The 21,830-nt window shown below is 39.1% G+C and overlaps 1 protein-coding gene across 12 annotated transcripts in view; it reads left to right on the plus strand.

The window, feature by feature from the left end:
* Positions 1–21,830, plus strand: part of LOC125452281 (kelch-like protein 5) — a 140,957-nt gene that overhangs the window by 106,875 nt on the left and 12,252 nt on the right. For all 12 annotated transcript variants that reach the window (XM_059647171.1, XM_059647159.1, XM_059647180.1 and 9 more), the window contains 5 exons: positions 2,813–2,999; positions 5,139–5,363; positions 8,549–8,711; positions 14,312–14,524; positions 17,071–17,242. In XM_059647171.1, coding sequence (XP_059503154.1) covers positions 2,813–2,999; positions 5,139–5,363; positions 8,549–8,711; positions 14,312–14,524; positions 17,071–17,242 — 960 coding nt within the window. The remainder of the gene's footprint in view (positions 1–2,812; positions 3,000–5,138; positions 5,364–8,548; positions 8,712–14,311; positions 14,525–17,070; positions 17,243–21,830) is intronic.

Below are 21,830 nucleotides of genomic sequence, written 5' to 3' on the forward strand. Positions count from 1 at the left end.
TATTTTAGCATGGATAGACTAACTATCTGAAACCTATGGGTTAATGTGTCCTACTTTATCAAATGCCTTCTGAAAATCCAAAAATGTTCTGTTTACTGGTTGCCTTCTATCTATGCTGCTTGTTGCCTTCTTAAAGAATTCTAATAAATTTGTCAGTCATGATTTCTCTTTCATGAAGCCATGATGACTGTGCCTGACCATTTTATGCACAAATGCTCTGCTATTACAACCTTTAAATATAATAAACTCTAACATTTTCCCAACAACAGACTTCAGGCTAATTGACCTATTTCTAGCCTCCTGCCCTTTTTAAATAAAGATGTTACATTAGTAGTTTTCTAATCCTCTATATTCAGACTTTTCCAGGATCTAAGGATTCTTGGAAGACTTCAGGTGGTCATGGGATCATTGCAATCATTGGCAAGACCAGCATTGATTCCCTAATTGCTCTTGTAAATGTGCTAGCGAATCACCACCTTGAACTGCTGCAATCCATGTGGTGAAGTTACTTCCAAGTGGTATTAAAGAAAGAATTTCAGGATTTTGGCCCAACCATCATAAAGGAATATATTTCAAAGTAAGGATTGTGTGTGACTTGTAGAACTTGTAGCTGGTAATGCATGTTTGCTTTGTCCTTTTGGGTGCTAGACATCACAGGTTTGGAAGGCACTGACAGACAAGACATGGATTTTAATGATGGAAACGGGCAAAAAAAGTCACAAACAGAAATCAATAGCACAATTCAGATAGGAGTTGGGTTGTTTCCTTCAGTTTCTTCTAATTCATTTAATTTTTTTGCACAAGCTTGTTTGCTTTCTTTCATTCACTAATTGATTGAGAATTTATCTTATTATTTCTGAGGGTGTTTTAACTCTCTTGTAATGGGGGATTTATAAATGAGAGTGGAAGATGGACAGCTGTTACTGGAGACATTCTAGTACCTCCACACAGAGGAGAGACACATTTTGCTCGCTATGTATTTTTCTGCTGCGCTGGCCACACTCGAGCCGAGGTTTCTTGTTCAGGAGCCAATCAAAACATTGTGAAACAATTGTTTCCATAGTTCAGAACCCATCAACTCTGGTGTCTGCTTTCACTGTCATTGTTTCAGGAAGAAGTGACATTGCATACAATGTGCTCCACTATGTAGAATAAAACTGCAGCCATTTCTTTGCACTTTGTCACTCAGTTCAAGGACAGTTAGGTCTGGGCAACAATATTGTGCCTGGCCAGAGATGCCCACATCCCATGAAAAAGACTTAAAAGAAACAAAACATAATGATGGAGAATCAAGTTTTATTTCTTAGTTTTTAGTAGCGTTTTGATACAATAGAATCGTTTATAGGTTATTACAAAAATCAATTAAGAGTCAAGAAAATTGCAAAGAGTCTGGTGTTATGTATTGGCCAGACTGGGTCTGGGCAACAGATTTCTCTCCCTCAAGGACAGTAGTGAACCGGTTGGGTTTTTACAACAGTCCAGTAGTTTTGTGGTTACCGTTATAGATATCACCTGTTGTTCTGAATTAATTGAATTTAAATTTCCCAGTTATCGTGGAATCGGGTACAAAGGCATCATTCCCCTTCAACTGTACTTGGGTTGCTAGTTCCTCTATTTAAGTATAATAGCCCCAAGCTGGTCTATAGGTTCATTGTTCAGTGTAGTGTATCTCCCTTGTGTCTTGTGTGCTGATTATTTGCCTCTTTTTCTGACAAACAATGCAACCTGTGTGCTCTTATTTTTAATTCCTTCCCTTTCTTGCTAGCTGTTTTGAGCACTTAATTCTCAGCCGTCCCTTATGTGCTGTAAACAAGTCTGAAGTGACCTTGTATTTTCTTCACCATCTTAAGCAGAGATATAGTTCGCCTTTCAAAATTTTAACTTTCATTATTTCATGTGAGCTCTCAAGATGGAAATAAGTACAAAGCAAAAATGCACTATTTTATCTAACATTAAGCTATTTTCACGTTGCGTACGAAGAGTGCACTTTCCATAGGAGAATTGGCAAAATTGAACATTTTTCGTGCTTTTGATCATTTATCTGCAAGAATGATTGGGAGACAAAGTTCATAGTTGCATGCCCTCCAAATCCTACTGTAACTTGGAGTTGCGAATCTATTTTCCTGACAGCATTGGGTTGCATGTTCATCTCTTACAGCATGTGATTTTTTAAAAATTACAAATGGAAGCACATACAGTGATCTAGCACGATAGATTTTCAGTATATATTTTGTTTATTACACCCAAAATGAGAAGTGACAACAGTCATCCATCATACAGCACACCATTCTTTTGATCTGTAAGGCAGATTTCAAATGCAGCTTAAAAGTTTCCTTTCATTTTCATTTTGTTTTTTAGTAGATGTGCCCATTATCATGCTTTCAGCGACACACATTTATACTGCATGCAGTGACCTGGTTCATTGGCTGCTTGAAGATTGGGTAATGGTCCACTGGCCAGTGTCAATTCAACAATGCATCAAAGATTTTAATTAACACTGAGAAAGTAGAAGATACGTGTCCTTAAAATGAACTTCAGCTTTATTTTAATGGTGTTGCAAAATTGTTCAGTCATAGTTATAAAAAAAACTCTGCCTTTAGCTTCTGACTATATTTCATTATTGTAAAGATTAAAGTAGAATTATTAGTTTGGTTATTGATTTTTTTTTAAATTGTTCAATTTTAGATTCTGCTGATATTTAAGAAGTTATTTTGAAACAGTGTAAAATTATTTACCTTTCTGATAAAGTCAAAAGTTTTGTGTGATTTTTATTCATACCTGAAATTTGTTGAATTTGAATTGGTCCTGGTAGTTTCTTGCAGATATGGAGAACAATATACTATTTAGGGATGATATTGAATGCCAAAAACTTATCATGGAAGCAATGAAATACCATCTGCTACCAGAGCGACGAAACATGCTGCAGAGTCCACGGACTAAACCCAGGAAGTCTACAGTAGGTGTGCTGTTTGCAGTTGGTGGAATGGATGCAACAAAAGGTATTGATTATTAAATAATCTTAAGTTTATATAAGGTTTATATTTTTAATTTGGTGATGACCTTTCCCATCTAATATCGTGATGCATTTGTTTTCTGCAAATCTAACCTCTTTATGAATTCTGGAGAGAAATGCTGCTTATTACAGCACCATACACTACCAATCATCTTACTCCACAAAAATTCACTCTACTGAAGTATCAAGCCATAGATATCACTTTAGTGCAAACCAAGCCCACTCAGTGTGTGAATCACAAAAACAACTAGCACTCACGTTCAGCAGGTATCAGGGAAGGCAAATGGAATGTTGACCTTTATTTCAAAACGACTCAAGTACAAATGGAGAATGGTCTTGCCAGAACTATAAAAGGTACCAATCAGACCATGGCTGGAATACTGTGAACAGGTTTGGCTTCTGAGGAAAGATATACTGGCATTCGAGATCGTCCTGAGAAGGTTCACAAGAATGATTCCAGGTTTAGAAGGATTTTCATATAAGGAGCTGTTGAGAATGTTGGGCTTATATTAATTGGAGATTAGAAGAATGAGAGAGGACCTTGTTGAAACATACTTGGCTCTTAGGGGGCTTAATGGGATAGATGCGCAGAGATTTTTTTCCCCTTCTGGAGAGTCTTAGACCAGAGAGCACAACCCTCAGAGTAAGGGATCACCTATTTAATACTGAGAAGAGGACTAATTTGTGTCTCTCAAAGGATAGTGAATCTGTAGAATTCTTTATTGCAAAGATATGTCAAGGTTAGGTCGTTAAGTATATTCAGGATTGAAAAGGATAAGCTTTTAAACAGGGGAAATCAAGGGTTATAGTGAAAAGTCATGAAAATGGAGTTGAGGATTATCAGATCAGCCATGATCTCATTGGAATGGTGGAGCAAACTCAGTGGTTCAGATGACCACCTTCTGCTCCTGTATCTTATGGTACTTTGGCCTATCAAACATGGGAATGGAGCCGTAGAGTAGTCAAACAGGAGCAGTCTTAATTAGCAGCTGCAAAAACCTTGAATAATGACACAAGATGTATATTTGATTTGGGCTACGTAAAGGATTTTTTAACGTACAGTTAAAGCGTGCTATATTTGACCAGGAACTGTTCAGTGCCTGCAGTGGATGCCAGAAGTGGGAAGCTAGCCCTAGTCTTGAACGTCCCACTTTTAATGTATAACTTCGCTGTAGGAAAAAACAGCAGTGGTGTGTAGCAACAAAGCATATGCACTATTTTATCAGTCTGCAACATGTATCCTAATAGTGGGTAGCAATTTCAACAGCTATTGAGCTAATGTTTCAAAATGAACAAGAAGTCATTGAAAGTAGCTAATTTATAGCATTTTTTGTTTGATTTATGTCTATTGCTACCAAAAAATAATCAGCATATCAAATAAAATAATGAAACAAAATAATGAAATTTGTTGTAAAAGGATTGGAGGTAATAAACTGTGTATACTTGTAGTTAAAACATTTATGCACCTCTGTTTCTTAAAACATAGAAAAATAAATGTCTCTCCTGTGTGCAGAAAGATGCCACAAGATTTAAAGTAAGGTGCAGGAGGCTTAGAGAGATGTGAGGGAAACATTTTCACCCAGACAGCGATGGGAATCTGTAACACATTGCCTGTAAGGGGGTAGTGGCAGAAGCACTCATTTAAGAAGTGTTTAGTTTTACACTTCTGATGTCAAGAAATACAAAGCTATAGCCAAGTGCTGGAAATGGGATTAAAATAGCTAGGTGGTTGTGTTTACCAACATTGACTCGATGGGCTGAAGGGCAGTTTGCTGTGTCCTAGACCTCTTTGACTGATTACTAACATCACAGATCTAAGTTCTGAAAAAGGACCTGCACAAATGTTATCTTTTCAGTTTTGAAAAGAGGTATATTGCATTAAGTCATGTAGAAAAAGTGCATCTAGAACACTGGAATAACCACAGAGAATGCTGAAGAAACTCAGCAAGTCTGCAGCACTTGTGGATAGAGAAAGAGTTGATATTTTGAATGCAGTTTGACTGTTCAGTGTTGACCAGTTGTGAAGAAGAATCCTACTATACTCAACTTTAATTCTGTTTCTCTCTTTGTTTTCAATAATTTAGTATATTAATTTTGATATGTTCAAAATGTTGCTGTTTTACAGGTGCCACAAGCATTGAAAAATATGACCTACGTTCCAATACATGGACACATGTAGCAAATATGAATGGAAGACGACTACAATTTGGTGTGGCGGTGCTAGATGACAAACTTTATGTTGTGGGTGGTAGAGATGGATTGAAGACATTAAATACAGTTGAGTGCTACAATCCAAAGAGTAAAACCTGGAATGTAATGCCTCCTATGTCTACTCATAGACATGGCCTTGGTAAGTCACACTAGTCATAGAACACAGGAAAGGATTTGCAAGCAACCAGGAGTCTGCAACCAATTTAGACAACCATCTTTTATTCCAACACCTTTGTCCCCTCTGGTCAAGCAACCTATTTTAGTAGGAGGCAAAGAATGTCCACAGGCAAGGTAGGCATATAGTAAGAGAAAATCATATAAGTGAAACTGTCAAACAGCTATGTGTCACCATGAGAGTTTAGATGTAACAATACTGAAAATATCAAATACTGGACATCACAGCAGGTCAGACAGCATCCATGGAGAGAGAGCAAGGTATCGTTTCGAGTCTAGATGATTCTTCATCAGAACTGAAGTGTGGAAGGTACGGCATTTATGCTATAGGTTGGTGTGGGGGTCGGGGGGGATGCTTGTGGAATGGGGAGCGTAGGATGCTTTTGGGGAAGAGATGCTGATATTTCAGATTAAGTGATCCGAATGTGAGAATGGCGGAACAATGGTGTGTCTCCTGCCAGACTTGAAAGGATAGTAACTGGGATTGGGGAAGGGAGGACATCACAACAAGCTTTAAAAAAAAGGGAAGAAATGGTTCACAGTGTAAAGATGTTGAACTCAATATTAAGTCCAGAAGGCTGTAGTGTGTCTAGTCTAAAGATGAGATGTTGCTCCTCCAGTTTGTGCTGTGATTCACTGGAGCACTGCGTCATGCTGAGGACAAACAAGTGGACATGCCACATTGGGTGCAGTGAATACAATACACTAGATTGGAGGTGGTACAGGAGAAATGTGCTTCATCTGGAAAGACTGTTTAGGTTGCTGGATGGTGAGCGAGGAGGAGGTGAATGGGCAGGTGTTAGACCTTTTGTGGTAACATGGGAAGGTGCTGTGGAAAAGGGCATGGTGTTGGTGGTAGTGGAATGGATTAGGGTGTCCCAAAGGCGGCAATCCCTGTGAATTGCAGACAGGGAGTGGTGGGAAGATGTGTTTGGTGGTGGCATTCCGCTGGGGTTGTCTGAAATGAGATTGACCCTTTGAATGCAGAGGCTGGTGGGATTAAAAACTGAGGACAATGGGAACCCAATCACACTGTTTTGAGTGTTGGGAAGGAGGAAGGGCAAAAGTACAGGTGATGGATCGGATGTTATTAAAGGCCTACCAACCACAGTGGGTGGGAAACCACAGTCTTGGAAGAAGCAAGCCACATCAGCAGCGCTACTTTGGAAGGTGGCATCATCTGAACAGATGCACCATAGGCAAAGGAACTAGGAGAATGGAATGGAATGGAATTCTTGCAAGATGTGGGGTGTGACAAGCTGTAGTGAAGGTAGCTATGAGAGTCGGTGACTGTGTTGTGGGTGGCAGTGGACAGTGGACAGTTTATTCCCCAAAATGGAGAGAGAGAGGTCAACATCTCTTCTCCACTGGCACCCTACACCCACCACCCCAACTCCCCAGTGCTCCCCCTCGCTCCAAACTATAGCATAAATGCTGCCTCCTCACACTTCAGCTCTGATCAAGAATCATCTAGACCGGAAACATTAGCTCGCACTGTCCCCATGGATGCTCTCTGACCTGCTGTGATTGCCGGTGTGTGTTGTTTTCAGTACAGATTCCAGCATCTATGGTAATTTGTCCCCAGATATAACAATATTTTGCACTGAATGGTGGTTAATTTTAAAAATCGAAATAATTAGACTATTTTATGTTCCTAAGCAGAATGTACAAAGGAGGAAGCATTAAACAGTCACAATTACTGTTCTCGAATTATTCCTAATGTTAGATTTATTTACTCGTCATGGCTGAACTAATAAGCATTAACTGCTTGAACCTCTGGTGATGTATGTGTGTCTTACGACTTCAGACACCTGCTCAGCCTGCAGTCAGCCACTTGTCATTGAAAGTAGGTATAGTCTGAATGTTGATGACATTACAAAATGAACAAAAAAAAGTAGGTCCCAGCTTCACATTTGCATGTAGCTCATTAAATTTGTTTTAAATAAACCCCTGTGAAACAGTTGTTGGTGTTTTGCCTACTGAATGTTCAATGCAGATTGCAAAGCAATTTGAAAATCATTATTGTATATGCTATGCAGAGGAGATTTTTCAGCAAGGTTCCTTAACAATGTTCCAAAATGAAGATGCTCAGAAAATTCCATGTTCAGACTTTTTTTTAAAAAGTAGATTTATATATTTATGTTCAAATCTAGTTTCAGTACAAAAATCATAAATTTAATAGAGTTGCTACTGATTCAAATTTTTAAAAATTTAAGCTGAAATATAATATGTTATCCTTTAACAACAATATGTGCAGAAGAGTGTAATGTTGGTCGTGAGAAGTAGATGTTTACATTTACAGTAGAACAAGGGTTTCTGTGTCTTTTGTGTCGAAAATGGACTCTTTTAAGAAAATCTTGATTTTTGAAAACAAAGTACAGCCTGAACAATACTAAAAGCTTCCATACACTGATGAAATTTGAGCCTTTAAATTGGGTTTTGTCTAAGGTTACAACAGAGGATAACATTGTAGCACATAACGTAGCAGAGGTGAAAAGGTTGTTCCTGCTAAATGGTTGAATGTAACGAAGATATTCAGGGTGCAGTTGGATAGTTTTTTAATAGACAAGGGTAATGGGGCATGGTGGACCGGAAAGTGATGTTAAGACCATAATCAAATCAGTCATGATCTTGTTCGATGATTGAGCAGGGACAAAGGGCTAAATGGCCTACTCATTCACCTAAAACCTGTGTTCACTCATTGGTCCCAGTAGTGCTAGTGGGAACAATGGCCACAGCTGGGAATGCAGCAGTTCCAGGAGGAAATGTATTGTGATGGATCCTGGGCTCTAAGGTAAGTTCAGGTTCTCTCTAGAGTGGGGCTGAAAGGCCAGGGCAGACAGGAACAGAGGTAAAAGGAAACATCAAGGGAGGTGAGATGGTGGGATGGGAGCCTTGATTTGGAAAGCAGCACATAAAGGAGACTGTACTGTCCTCCAAAATTCAGCCAGAAGTTTATTCAGGATTTTAATCATCATGGAAGGAAGTTAACTTATTTTGACATTCGTCCTCACTGGAAGTAGGAGGAAGGGAAGCTCTTTGAGCAAAGGAACTTTTAAATTGCCAAAATTTGCTTTCTTTTGCAATAATTGAACTTTTTTTGTAGCTTTCAGTTCTACAGTCTGATGAAAATATTTTGCATTTTTGTAGGTGTGGAGGTATTGGAGGGTCCTATGTATGCTGTAGGTGGACATGATGGTTGGAGCTATCTAAATACAGTTGAACGATGGGACCCTCAAGCTCGACAGTGGAACTTTGTTGCCAGTATGTCAGTGCCACGAAGTACAGTTGGTGTAGCAGTACTTAATGGAAAGTAAGAAGAAATTATTGTTGTAATTTATTCTTCATTACTATATAAGTGTAGGGAATTGTGAAAAATCTGAGTAAGATGAATGGTCATTTACAGAGTTTTGTGAAATACCAATTCACAATCTGCTCCATTTAAAGTAAGTGTTCATTACTACTCTTGAGCAATCGCTCACTCAAATTGTGTAATTCATTTTGTTTGTTCACTGGATTTACTTTTGTGGTTTGCCTCTTGAGATTTATTTAGCTATTTAACTTGCTTTGCAAAAGATATTTGCAGTTATAACCTCGATTTGAAAAATAACCTTCATTTTCAGAGGTAATGGTTCTACCTTCACATTTTCGCAGTCAACCTGGAAATGCGGCACAAGCTATTTATAGCACATAAGTGTGTACTCCTAAAGGTGGAAAGTTCTTGGGAATTTGATTCACTCAACTCATTTGCTAATTTTACATAAGCTGCAGGCACCAGACCATATATGCAAACTTTGCAGCAATGAGTATACAACCATCACAGGATTCTACTGTGGATCAGCAGAGCACAGCTGGGTCACTAGGAGCATAGATTTAAGATAAGAGATAGAAGTCTAAGATGAGATTTGAGAAGAAATATTTTCACCCAGAGGATAGTGGACGTCTAGAACTCACTGCCTGAAAGACACCTTCAGTCAGAATCCCTCATAATATTTAAGCAGTATTTAGATATTCACTTGCATTGCCTCAAAAACTGGAAAAATGGAGTCAGTGCAGTCACATCTTTGCTAACTATCAAGAGCCCTATGGTCCAAATGGCTTCCGGCTGTGTTGGAAATTTCTCAATCTATGAGCTTCACTTTCAGCAGCAAGAATACTTGCATTGACGTTGATTATATGCTGTTGGCAGTCACCATTGCCTTCAACTGTGAAGTATTCAGTTCATTCCCAACTACAGCATATAGTCAGCTAGTCTTCAGATTCTGACTTGTGCTTCTACATTGAATTTTCTGATTTTTGTTGTGTTTGGTAACAACTTTTACCTGTTTCTTGGGCTGAACATTTCAGATTTTTTTTGAGCCTTAAGAAAAGTACTAACCTTCCCAATGCATGAAATTCAACGTGTCCAGCATTATTGCCTTTCCAAATGAATAGTATGATACTGGTACCCAAAGTCACCACAAAGAATTTATTTTGACTGACATTTGCGGTATCCTTAGCCTGAAAATCAAGCTTGACATCAATAAGTAAACTAGATTTTGTTTGAATGCTATTTTGTGAAATCAGTTGAAGATGTAGATATAATGGGACATTTAGTTGTACATTATATCATCTTGTTTGCAGTCTTTAGTTATAGGTAATTATGAGGTAAAAGAATGGAGTTCCAAGGCTATTTGAGGCCTTGGTCTGGGAAACCCCTGGTTCTCGCACCAAATAGCGGATTGAATGCTGTCGCTTTGTGTTTTTACATGCAATTTGCTACCTTTTCATTGGCAACTAATTCTTCCTGCCTGGAAAAGTTTTTTGTTAAAACATAAAACTTCTCAAAGTAATTTTTGGCCATCTACAATGCATCATTTTTTTATCTCAATATGATGTATTGACTGAATACTTTTAATTTCAATCTAAAGTCTGCATGCTCATAATATCCTGCAGTACCTTCTTTTCCTTTTCTCTGCATAAGTAAGGATGCTTTGATATTTTTCTGCCATATTCCTTACATTAACACAGTGACTATACTTAATAAGCATTAGCATGACTGTAAAAATATAATTGCAAAGACAATTCTATAAATGCAGGCTTTTTTTTCCTATTCCAGACTCTCAGCATCCAATAAAGCCAGCTCAACATTGGTATAGGAGTAGGCCATTCATCGCTTCGAGCCTGTTTCAGCATTTAGTAAGATCATGGCTGATATGTGGCCCAACTTCATAAGCCTGCTTTTAGCCCATAACCCTTAATACTTTGCTTAACAAACATTATTAACAACTGATCTGGCATCAACTGCCATTTGTGAAAGAACATTCTAAACCTTTACCACCCTTTGTGTGTAGAACTGCTCCCTTATGTCTCTCTTGAATGGTCTAGCCATAATTCTCAAACTATGCTCCTGAATTCTAAAATCTCCAACCAGTAGAAATTAGATATCTTTATCTACCCTGTCTTTTCCCATTAATATTTTGAAGACTTCGAACGGATCACTCCTTAACCTTCTAAATTCTGGAGAAAACAGGCCAGATTTTATAATCTGAGATAAGAAAGTGTGAAGCTGGATGAACACAGCAGGCCAAGCGGTATCTCAGGAGCACAAAAGCTGGCGTTTCAGGCCTAGACCCTTCATCAGAGCCTTGAGGTTGGGGTGGAAGGTGTTGGTGAAGTGGATGAACTGTTCGAGCTCCTCTTGGGAGCAAGAGGCAGCGCCAATACAGTCATCAGTGTAACGGAGGAAGAGGTGGGGTTTGGGGCCACTGTAGGTGGCGAAGAGGGACTGTTCCACGTAACCTACAAAGATGCAGGTATAGCTTGGGCCCATGGGGGTACCCATGGCCACCCCCTTTGTCTGTAGGAAGTGGGAGGAATCGAAAGAGAAGTTGAGGGAGAGGACAAGTTCGGCTAGGCGGATGAGGGTGTCGGTGGAGGGGGACTGGACAAAGCTGCGGGACAGGAAGAGGCGAGGGGCCTTGAGGCCATCTGCATGAGGAATGCAGGTGTATAGGGTCTGGATGTCCATGGTGAAAATGAGGTGTTGGGGACCAGCGAATTTGAAGTTCTGGAGGAGGTGGAGGGCATGGGTGGTGTCACGGGCGTAGGTGGGGAGCTCCTGGAACAAGGGGGAGAAAATGAAGTCCAGATAGGTGGAGATGAGTTCGGTGGGGCAGGAACAGGCGGAGACAATGGGTCGACCAGGGCAGGCAGGTTTGTGGATTTTAGGAAGGAGATAGAAGCGGGCAGTGCAGGGTTGGGGAGCAATAAGGTTGGAGGCTGTGGGTGGGAGGTCACCTGAGGTGATGAGGTTGTGAATGGTTTGGGAGATGATGGTTTGGTGCTCAGGGGTGGGGCCATGATCCGGGGGCGGTAGGAGGAGGTATCGGAGAGTTGGCGATTGGCCTCGGCGATGTAGAGGTCAGTGCGCCATACTACAACTGCGCCTCCTTTGTCTGCAGGTTTGATGGTGAGGTTGGGGTTGGAGCGGAGGGCTGCCCGTTCTGTGGGGGAGAGGTTGGACTGGGTGAGAGGGCTGGAGACATTGAGGCGGTTAATGTCTCGATGGCAGTTGGAGATGAAGAGGTCGAGGGAGGGTAGGAGGCCTGAGGGTGGTGTCTAGGAGGAGGACTTGTGTTGGAGGCGGGAGAAGGGGTTGGTGGGGGGAGGGTTAGGCTCCCAGTTAAAGAAGTAAGCGTGGAGGCGAAGGCGGTGGAAAAACTGCTCTGTGTCCAAACGTGACTGGTATTCGTTGATGTGTGAGTGGAGGGGGTCAAAGTTGAGGCCCTTGCTAAGGACTGACCATTCGTCTTCCGTCAGTGGGAGGTCTGGGGAGGTGGTGAAGACTTGGCAGGGCGCAGTTGGCTGTCTTCCCTGGGGTTGCTGGCTGTGGAGGCTGTGGGTGGAGCAATGTCGCCTGTGGGTGGGGTTCTGTCGGCATCAGCTGTGGGCGGGGTTCTGTCAACGGTGAGCGGAGTGCTCTGATGAAGGGTCTAGGCCTGAAATGTCAGCTTTTGTGCTCCTGAGATGCTCCTTGGCCTGCTGTGTTCATCCAGCTTCACACTTTGTTATCTCGGATTCTCCAGCATCTGCAGTTCCCATTATCTCAGATTTTATAACTTCTCCTCATAACTTAACACCTGAAGTCTAGGTATCTTTTTGTAAACTTATTTTGAACTCACTTCAAGACTGGATATGTCCGTGCCACGTTGTGGTGCCTAAATTTGCTCATGCTACTCCAAGTGGGATTTAACCATGGTTTTGTATAGCTGCACCATAACTTCTGTATCTTCGCACTTCAGTCGTCTCGTTAAAAAGACCAATATTTCATTAGCTTTCTTGATTATTTTCTGCATACGTTCATGACATTTTAAAGTGTTACGAAGTTGGGAAGGGCACTTGTGGATTGAAAGGCAGGATTTTAGAAGTTGATGTTTGTTACAACTTGACGTTTGTTAAATTATAGGGGGAAAGCAGAAGGATGATGTGCTTTTTCTAGGCTTCGATGAAAATAAAGTGTCTGTGGGCAGCTTGTGGGTACCTAAATTGTGTCATTTGTATCAAAAGGCTGGATGGTTTGCAGGCTATGCTGCAGTTTTGTTTTGTTTTGTTATCAAGACAACAAATTTGAATTTAGCCAATTAATTTAAGCCAGGCCCTTAGATACTGTTTATATAAGCGGGATTTGTATTTATTGGAACAGCATACTATTATAATCTTGTTTTATTCAGGAATAATTAGTAGTTCATTTAAGTTGTTCACTGTTAGAGTTAGATAGATAAATAAATTGTTACTTGGCTCACCGAGCTGGTTCGTTGGTTCGCTGCAGACGTTTCATTACCTTGCTGGGTAACATCGTCAGTGCAGACTTTGGTGATCCGATGCATCCACAACCCAAGCTACAAATCTACTCCAAAATCTTAAAAATTGTTACTTGTTGATTATAAAGTGAGTGTCAGTAGTTTATTTCATTTGAACTCTCCTTTATTACAGATTGGGGGTGAGAGGCAGGTTATATCACTTTTCACAATTCTTTTAATAGATTATAGAATGAGGTGAGCCTCTAAATGTTTCGGTTTTAGTTATCAGAGGGGAGATCATCCTCATCTTTTATAACAAAAGACCAATGCAACTGAACCCCATGTCCCTTTGGGAATCCACTGCATTTAACTTCAGACCATCCAGAAAATACTCTAATCTAACCATTTTCGGTCCTAAATGCTTACGTAGAAATAGCTTAGATAGAAATCCATCTGCCACAGTTTTGCCCGTCCACTTAGTCTAACAATATCCCTTGGTGATTTTATGCTATCATCTACACTGTCACTAATGTCACCTAACTTTGTGTCATCAGCAAATATGGTTATATGACTTTAATGCCATTATTCAAGTTGTTAAAAATTAATGTGAATGATTGAGGTCATCGTGGGACACCACTAGTCAAAATATATGAACATTATGCTAACACGTATGGCCTCACAGCGCTAATTATATTTTAACTTGATTCACCGCATTGATCCTCTATTGCAGGTGTAACAGTGGAAATTTCAAACATTTCAGTATGATTGTATGACATTTTCAGCATTTTAATTTATCTATAACATCTAAATGAATTGTTGAATCAGTATGCACAGGTAATGCTGTAAGAAAATGTAATACATGTAATAACACGTTTCTGAGGTTATGATTGCATTTTTTTTTAATATAAAAAACAATAAAGCAGAAAGGTTAATTTTACAAAGTTGCATTTTGGATGCTTTCCATGGGCAGAAAATCATGAAGACCGTGCACCTCAGATTTCAGTACGTACTCCCAATGGAAAGGTTCCACATTCAGAAAGTGATTTTGTAAAGTTAACCCATAGCCATTAAGAAAATAGATATGATGATTTCATTTCTGGCGATGTTACATCTCATTTTGTTTTTCACTCAGACTGTATGCTGTTGGAGGTCGCGATGGAAGTTCTTGCCTTAAGTCTGTGGAATGCTTTGATCCCCACACCAATAAATGGACCCCCTGTGCGTTGATGTCTAAAAGACGGGGAGGTGTGGGAGTTGCTACCTGGAATGGTTTTTTGTATGCAATTGGAGGACACGATGCACCAGCGTCTAACCTCACATCAAGGCTATCAGACTGTGTGGAGAGGTAAATGAAGTATTGTTCAACCATGACCAACATGAAAGCTGTGTTTTGATTACGCATTCAAAACCATATGCAGAAAAGTCTAAACTCTTGTAAGTTTAAATAGTCTTATCTTTTTAAAAAAAATCAATGTATGGCCAGCAACCAGTAGTTACATGAGTAGTCTCAGGCTCTCCAGTAAGTTTCTCCTGTTTTAAAGTCAGAGTTGTCTTGTATGATAGTGGAGGGGAAGCCTGCTGAAAGAATAAATGTGCTTTTAAGTTGACAATGAAATGACAACATTTGTTGAATAATTGTGAGGATGTATACCATTCAAATCGTCCATCATGAGTAAATGCAACGTAACAAGACCTAAAGAATAAACTCTGGTGTGGTTTAAAAAAATATGATTAAGATAAAATCAAATTAATTATTTGTAAAAGAAAAAGCCATTAAGTAGAATTGGTAATTAATTAGGCTCAATTTTGCAAGAAAAAAATTAACTTTTATTGCCCATCTCTGATTGCCCAGAGGGTAGTTTCAAGTCAACCACATGGCAGTAGACTAGACCAGGTAAGGGTGGCAGTTTCCTTCCCTTAAATGACTTTGTTGGAAAAATCCATCTGGTCCACTATCAGCAATGAATTCATGGTCATCATTGGCTCTTAATCCCAAATTTTTATTGAATTCAAATGCCACCTTCTGCGCTGTAGGATTCGAACCCAGGTCCCCAGAAATTACCTGGGTCTCTGGATTAAACAGTTCAGCGACAATATCACTAGGTCATCAGCTCCCTTCATTGGTCACTGGATAATCACCAGTGGCTGAAAAAGATGGAAATTTGAAATTGATTGTAGAAATTTGAATTCTTCCACTAAATACTTTGCTGTTTTACCGCAGTGAGTCAGGCCGACTGCCATGGGTTAAATGTAGTGCATAGTTTATCCGTGATGATTATAATGCTGTATTTGTTTTAACCTACCTTGGGCATGTTATTGTGCCATATAGATTTTTTTTTTCCTTGACTCTTAAAGATAGGCTTCTATGAAACCATCCATGTTTATTCACATTTAAATAATGAGTTTGTGCCACCAGAATTTTTTTCTTTTAAATTAATTGATCCCAAATATTATTCCTGGAGCCACATCATTCTCTCGATGGTATAAATGCTATCTCTGGTTAAGCTATCAGGATTTCAGCTCCTGGGTTTATGTGCTTTGCATTTATCTGCATGCTTAGTGAGGATGTATAACTGCCTTACATTACATTACATTAAATATATTAAAAGGAATAAACTAATTTAAACGTTCCAAGCTTTAACTACCAACTAAGTACAAGGAACTGATTGGAAAAACAAACTTCAGATTTGTTTTTAACCTTGTGTATATAAGACCAAACTCTGTTTACTATTTGTGTTTGTAGACGAACAAAGTAAACACAAATAATTGGCACGACAAAACAGATGCTTGTTAAATGTTCAATTATATACCAAGGCTATTATTTTAGTTATATTACCACATTGAATTTTTTTTCACAAATATAAGCTTTAAATGAATGTAATCACTAAGTTTACATATGTAGTAATTTCATAAGTGTGTTTGAGAGGAACGTGAGGGCTTTTAAATTGTGATTTATAATCTGATCTAGGGGAAAACATCTGTTAATTATTTGCAAGTTTCAAACGTGCTACCATGGACTGATTCCTTTGCTCAACATTGTGTTATGATGGAGATATTAATAGAAATTAATCTACATGTATGAACGTAGGGAGTTAACAGCAGGCGTATAACAATAGTCCATGGTGGAGATGGTTTTGCAGGGATAGCATAGTTCAAGCCTGAAAACACTTCTCATATTTAATAGATGTTGATCATTATTTTTGTATCAGAAATGATTTCTCAGATTTACGATTTTGTACACTTTACTCCTGGTGTTGTGTGCTTAAAAGGAATATGGACTAGCTAAACAAATGCAAAACTTAGCATGCCTAATTTGTCGCATTTTAAGTTTTGTAACCATTAAAAAGAATGACTAAGGAAATACAAAGTGCTCTGAATAGATATGATGGCCTCTAATTTTTCCTGTGAAAATGAGGTTCTATGCTCCAAGCAGTCCTGGAAAATTATCCTTGTAATCTCAAAGCCAAAGTAATGCATGGAAAAGGGGCAATTCCTCTGTTATGTCTCTGCCAGTCAAAAAACGAGCCATGCAATACTACCTTGCTTTTCAGCTTTTGGATAATAGCTCTCTGCAGGTTACAGCACGTAGGGTGCATAATCCATATATCTTTTAAAAGAGTCAAGAGTTTCTGCCCCGACTAATCTTTGAGCAAGTATGTACCAGACCCGTATCATCCTCTGGACGAGAAATAATTGCCCCACCTCCCCTCCAATCTTTCTGTCAGTTACTTTAAATCTATATCTCTTAGTCAATGATCAGTTAAGATAAATAAGTCCTTCCCATCCACTGTACCCAGGTCTCCCCCCCCCCCCTACTTTGTACATCTCATTATTCTAAAATTGTTAAACATTTGGACCTAATCAAAAAAACATGGCTATGTTTGTTTGCAGATATGATCCGAAAACTGACACTTGGACAGCAGTTGCACCAATGAGTATCAGCAAAGATGCAGTAGGTGTTTGCTTACTTGGTGATAGGCTGTATGCAGTTGGAGGATATGATGGACAGTCATATCTGAACTCTGTGGAAGCCTACGATCCACAAACTAATGAGTGGATGCAGGTAAGAGTAACAATGTAGCAACTTAGACTTTTTGAAATGAAAGGTTCAAATTTTTTGTTCTCATGACATAATGCTAAATTTCTATTTATAAGAGATGTAAAACTCTGAACAAAGTGTTGTAATTATATTTATTAAAACTAGGTGATCAATATTATGTTGTAGATAAATATAAATATAGCCTGGAAAAACAATTTATTCCAACTCATGCACTTGCTGTGGAATGCATCTAGAAAAGTTTTTACAATGAGTTCTCACAATATAAAATCATCCCAGTTCAGAATGTCGATACTTGTATCACCTACCCACTCCTGAGCTATCTGATGGTTGCTGGAGAGAAAGGCAAAACTTACGTACAGTTGTCATGGTCCATATTGGCACAAATGGTACTGATAGAAACAGGGAGGTGGTCTGACTGGAAGTATGTCAGGTATTAGGCTCTAAGTTTAAAAAGCAGACCTTGAAGGTAATATCTAGATGATTGTCCAAGCCAGGCAAATTGCCAGGCATGTTGACAGATGGCTAATGGCGGTTTTATTGGAAAGAAAGGCTCCTTTTCACCAGACACTGATACCAGAATTGGACAGGAATGAACTGTATGAAATGGCTTGGCTACACCTGAAGCAGATGGGACTTGTGACCCAGCAAAAGGATGAATATTGAGTTAGCAAAAGCTTTAAACTACTAAAATGCAGAAAGGGACTACAAGAAACCTAAGCAGCCTAAAGATAGGTAGAACAGGGCAGGATTGCATAGGAAAGAGTAGAGTACAGAATCACATTGATGGTAAGGGAATGAATAGAGTCACAGTGAGAAAAAATTTATTAAAATATATTAAAATGTCTGTAATAAAACAAGGAAGACTGAGCTAATTGTGTGTTGGGAGGGACTAATGAGACATGGTTATAGGAAAATCCAGAGAGAGGTTAAACATCCCAAGGTATAATATACAACAGGGAAAAGGATAAATGTTGTACGTGTTACAAATAATATAAGGGCAACAGAAAAGAGGTGTAGCCTATCAGCAAGACAAGAGTAGAATCTGTGTGGAGAGAGATAAAATATTGAACTGATGAACTGGTTTAGTCTGCAGGCAACAAGATACTGGCAGAAACATGCAAATAAACCGAATGGGCAGCCATGGCTTATCCAGTGGGTTGACTGACAAATTTGTAAACAAGTTAGAAGAAAAGTTTTTAGTTACATCAGAATTGACCATTTACCTATTGCTGATTGTAAATGTTCAGTTGAATTCAGTTCTTTAAATATTTTTTGCTGTTTGTAATGCAATACAGCACTGGAACTGGCCAATCGGCCCACCAAGCCTAGCAGCTATTCCTAGGCCTTATTTAAACCCACTACTTATTGCCCACATGTGGTTTTTATCCATCTGTTTGCCTCCTGTTCATGTGTCATTCAAGATACGCCCTAAACGTTGCTAACGTGCCTGCTTCCACCACCTCCACTGACAGTGTGCTCCAAGCACCCACCACCTGCTGTGTGCAAAAATTTTCTTGCACTTCTCCCCTAAACTTCCCCCCTCTCACCTTGAACCTGTGCCCTCCTGTGGTTGACTTTTCTACCCCGGGCAAAAGCCACCCTATATCAATGCCTCTCATAATTTTGTAGACCTGTATCAGGTCGCCCCTCGGCCTCCATCTTTACAGTGTAAACAATCCAAGTTTATCCAACCTCTCATAATTAAAACCCTCCAGACCAGGTAATGTCCTGGAATACCTCATCTGCACCCTCTCCAAAGTATCCATATCCTTCTGGTAATGTGGTGACCAGAACTGCATGCAATATTCCAAATGTGGCCTAACTAAAGTCATTAGCAATGTTTTCAGAATTGGCATAACTTCATCCTTATGCTTGTCTTTCTGTGAAAGAATGATTCTAAACCACCCAAATCATCAAAGTGATTAACTTCTGTCTGAAGAATTGGCTATTGATTCCCTCTGGATATATCTTAATTTCCATGCTAGACTAACTGTCTTAAATATTAATCAACATGATTTGATCTTGCTGTAATAATCACGCAGTCTTAAATTCTGTAAGCTTCTTTGGTTAGTGACACACTGTCTGATTTTACAGATATATCTTTCTATAATTATTAGACAATGACACCTCTATATCTGCTACTACAAGAATGAGAACTAAACTAAAAACTGAGGATCTTAATATCAAAAACTCATTTGTGTATATTTTTATTTCTAAAGATAGCTCCTCTACTCTAGTGACAAGCCTTAGGCAAGTACAACTTTTTCAGTGTTGATCCCCAATCTGCAGAACTAAATAATGATCTCTAAATCAGTGTTCAGTGCCAGTATCCGTGAGACCTTTTGGCATCGGACCCGAAATGAGGCCATTCAACCCATCGACTCCGCTCCGCCTTTCAATCAAGGCTGATGCTGATAGGTTTCTCAACCCCATCCTCCTGCTTTCTCCCTATGATCCCTGACCATCAAGAAGCTATCTATCTCCATCTTAAATTACTCAGTGACCTGCCTCCAGAGCCTTCTGGCTGTGAATTCCACAGATTCATCACTCTGGCTGAATAAGTTTCTCCTTAACTCCGTTCTAAAAAGTCTTCCCTTTAACCTAAGGCTGTGCCTTCAGGTCCTAGTCTCTTCTACCAATGGAAACAACTTCCCAACTTCCACTCTGTCCAGACTACTCAGTATTCTGTAAGTTTCAATTAGATTCTCCCTCCCTTCTAAACTCCATCAAGTATAGTCACAATCCACAAATACCAGATCATTTATTTGCTGCCTGGAGCCTGAGCTGTTTCCTCATGTATGTTCTTGTACAGGTCCAGTTAAGAGCACAAGAAGTAGGAGCAGGAGTAAGCCATTTCACCTCTTGAATCTACAGTAACATTTTATGGCTCTTTTATGACATCATCTGCACTATCCTGCTCAATTTGCATATTTTATGATTCTCTCAGTACACTTTTCTAGAGGCCCCTTTACTTCAAGGTTATTAATTAATTCTCTTTCATTGCACAATACTAGATCCAAATAGCCTATTCCCTAGCTAGTTCTTCTACATATTGATCTAGAAGACTAATTTGCTGTGAATTTGTCCTCCAAATTATTATGGCAAATTGCACAATTTACATTGCTGCAATCCCTGAGGAGGTTGATATTTTTTAAAGAGAGAGGAATTTCCCAGTGACCAATGGATAAAAATTGAAAGTCAGGATTTTACTTTTTTGATTTTATTTTGCTAAAGTAAAAGTCTTAATGTAAACCATAACTTGATTGGCAAGTAATTAATACATCAAGTGAAAGATAAAGTGCTCTCACACTAACAAACAGAAGCAAAACATGCCTTTCAAAACTCTGTTAACGTACTGACAGATGGATAGGATTAAAGAAACACTTCCAAAATCACTTCCAGCTCTCCATCAGAGATTTTCTTTTCTCCACCATGCCAGTTTGAAATGTCCATTCTGACTAGCAAGTCATACCTCAACAAATCCCTGTTCTTCAAATTTTCAAGAGCCTGATCTGTTCTGTTCCTATTCTTATGAACATAACCTGAATTCTTAGAAACTTGTTTGTTAGGACAAAATATACCTCATGGATGTTTCCCTTGCTGTTTGAATTTTGCCTTTACAGATTTTCCACAGCTCTGATTTCTTTGTTCCTGCATTTCAGCCACAACTGTCCTATAAAAGTTGCAAAATATTCTGTCACTCCTCCTTAATGGGTTCATATTTCAGCTTCCCTCCTCATGACAATGGATTACATGGCATTTCCCTGAACCGAAGTATTTATATTTCTTTCCAGAATTTTTTTAACTATTTGAGTTAAAGGTACATTTCAAAACAAAATTGTTTTGCAAAGCTCAGTGTTCATAATGATATCAACATTAAATACCTGTCCCAGACATCACATTTCCTGGATATACTCTGCACTACACTGTAGTTACAGTGGGGGAGCCGAAAACTAACTTCAGCAATGCATTCTCTACTTAAATGTTTCTTCATTCTACCCAAACTTTTCTACTTGATTTTCTAACATTCTTTCTGTCTACTACCTTCATTGAGTACATTATTATCGTAGGACCCATCCACCTTTTGCACTTTTCCTATCTGTTCAAAAAAATTAAGTTTCCTTTAGTTCCCTACTTTGATCACTTTGCAGCCGCATTCTGGCAAAGCTATTAGATGAAACGAAGTCATTTATAGCCGTGCTATTAATTTGTTGCAAATATTTAGCGCATTCCGACATGGTGCCATTAACTTTGTTTTCCAGTTTTCAGTTCTGTCACTATAGTTATGAATAAGGCACGCTCATTACCTTTGTTACATTGACCAGAAACCAAACTGGTCCAGCTGTATAAAAATTGCTGCTTCAAGAGCAGGTCAAAGGCTAGGATTTGTTTGTTGAGTTACTCCTCTCTTGTCTCCCCAAAGCCTATCTCAAATCTACAAGTCAGGAACGTGATGGACTACTCTCCATTTGTCTAGATGAGTACAATTCTACTAACACTCAAGCTTGACATCATCCAGGACACAGAATTAATGAAACAAAAAGAGCAAAGAAAATTACAGTACAGAAACAGGCCCTTCAGCCCTCCATGC

The sequence above is a fragment of the Stegostoma tigrinum genome, chromosome 1 (genome assembly GCF_030684315.1).
Source record: "Stegostoma tigrinum isolate sSteTig4 chromosome 1, sSteTig4.hap1, whole genome shotgun sequence".
Classification (NCBI taxonomy): domain Eukaryota; kingdom Metazoa; phylum Chordata; class Chondrichthyes; order Orectolobiformes; family Stegostomatidae; genus Stegostoma; species Stegostoma tigrinum.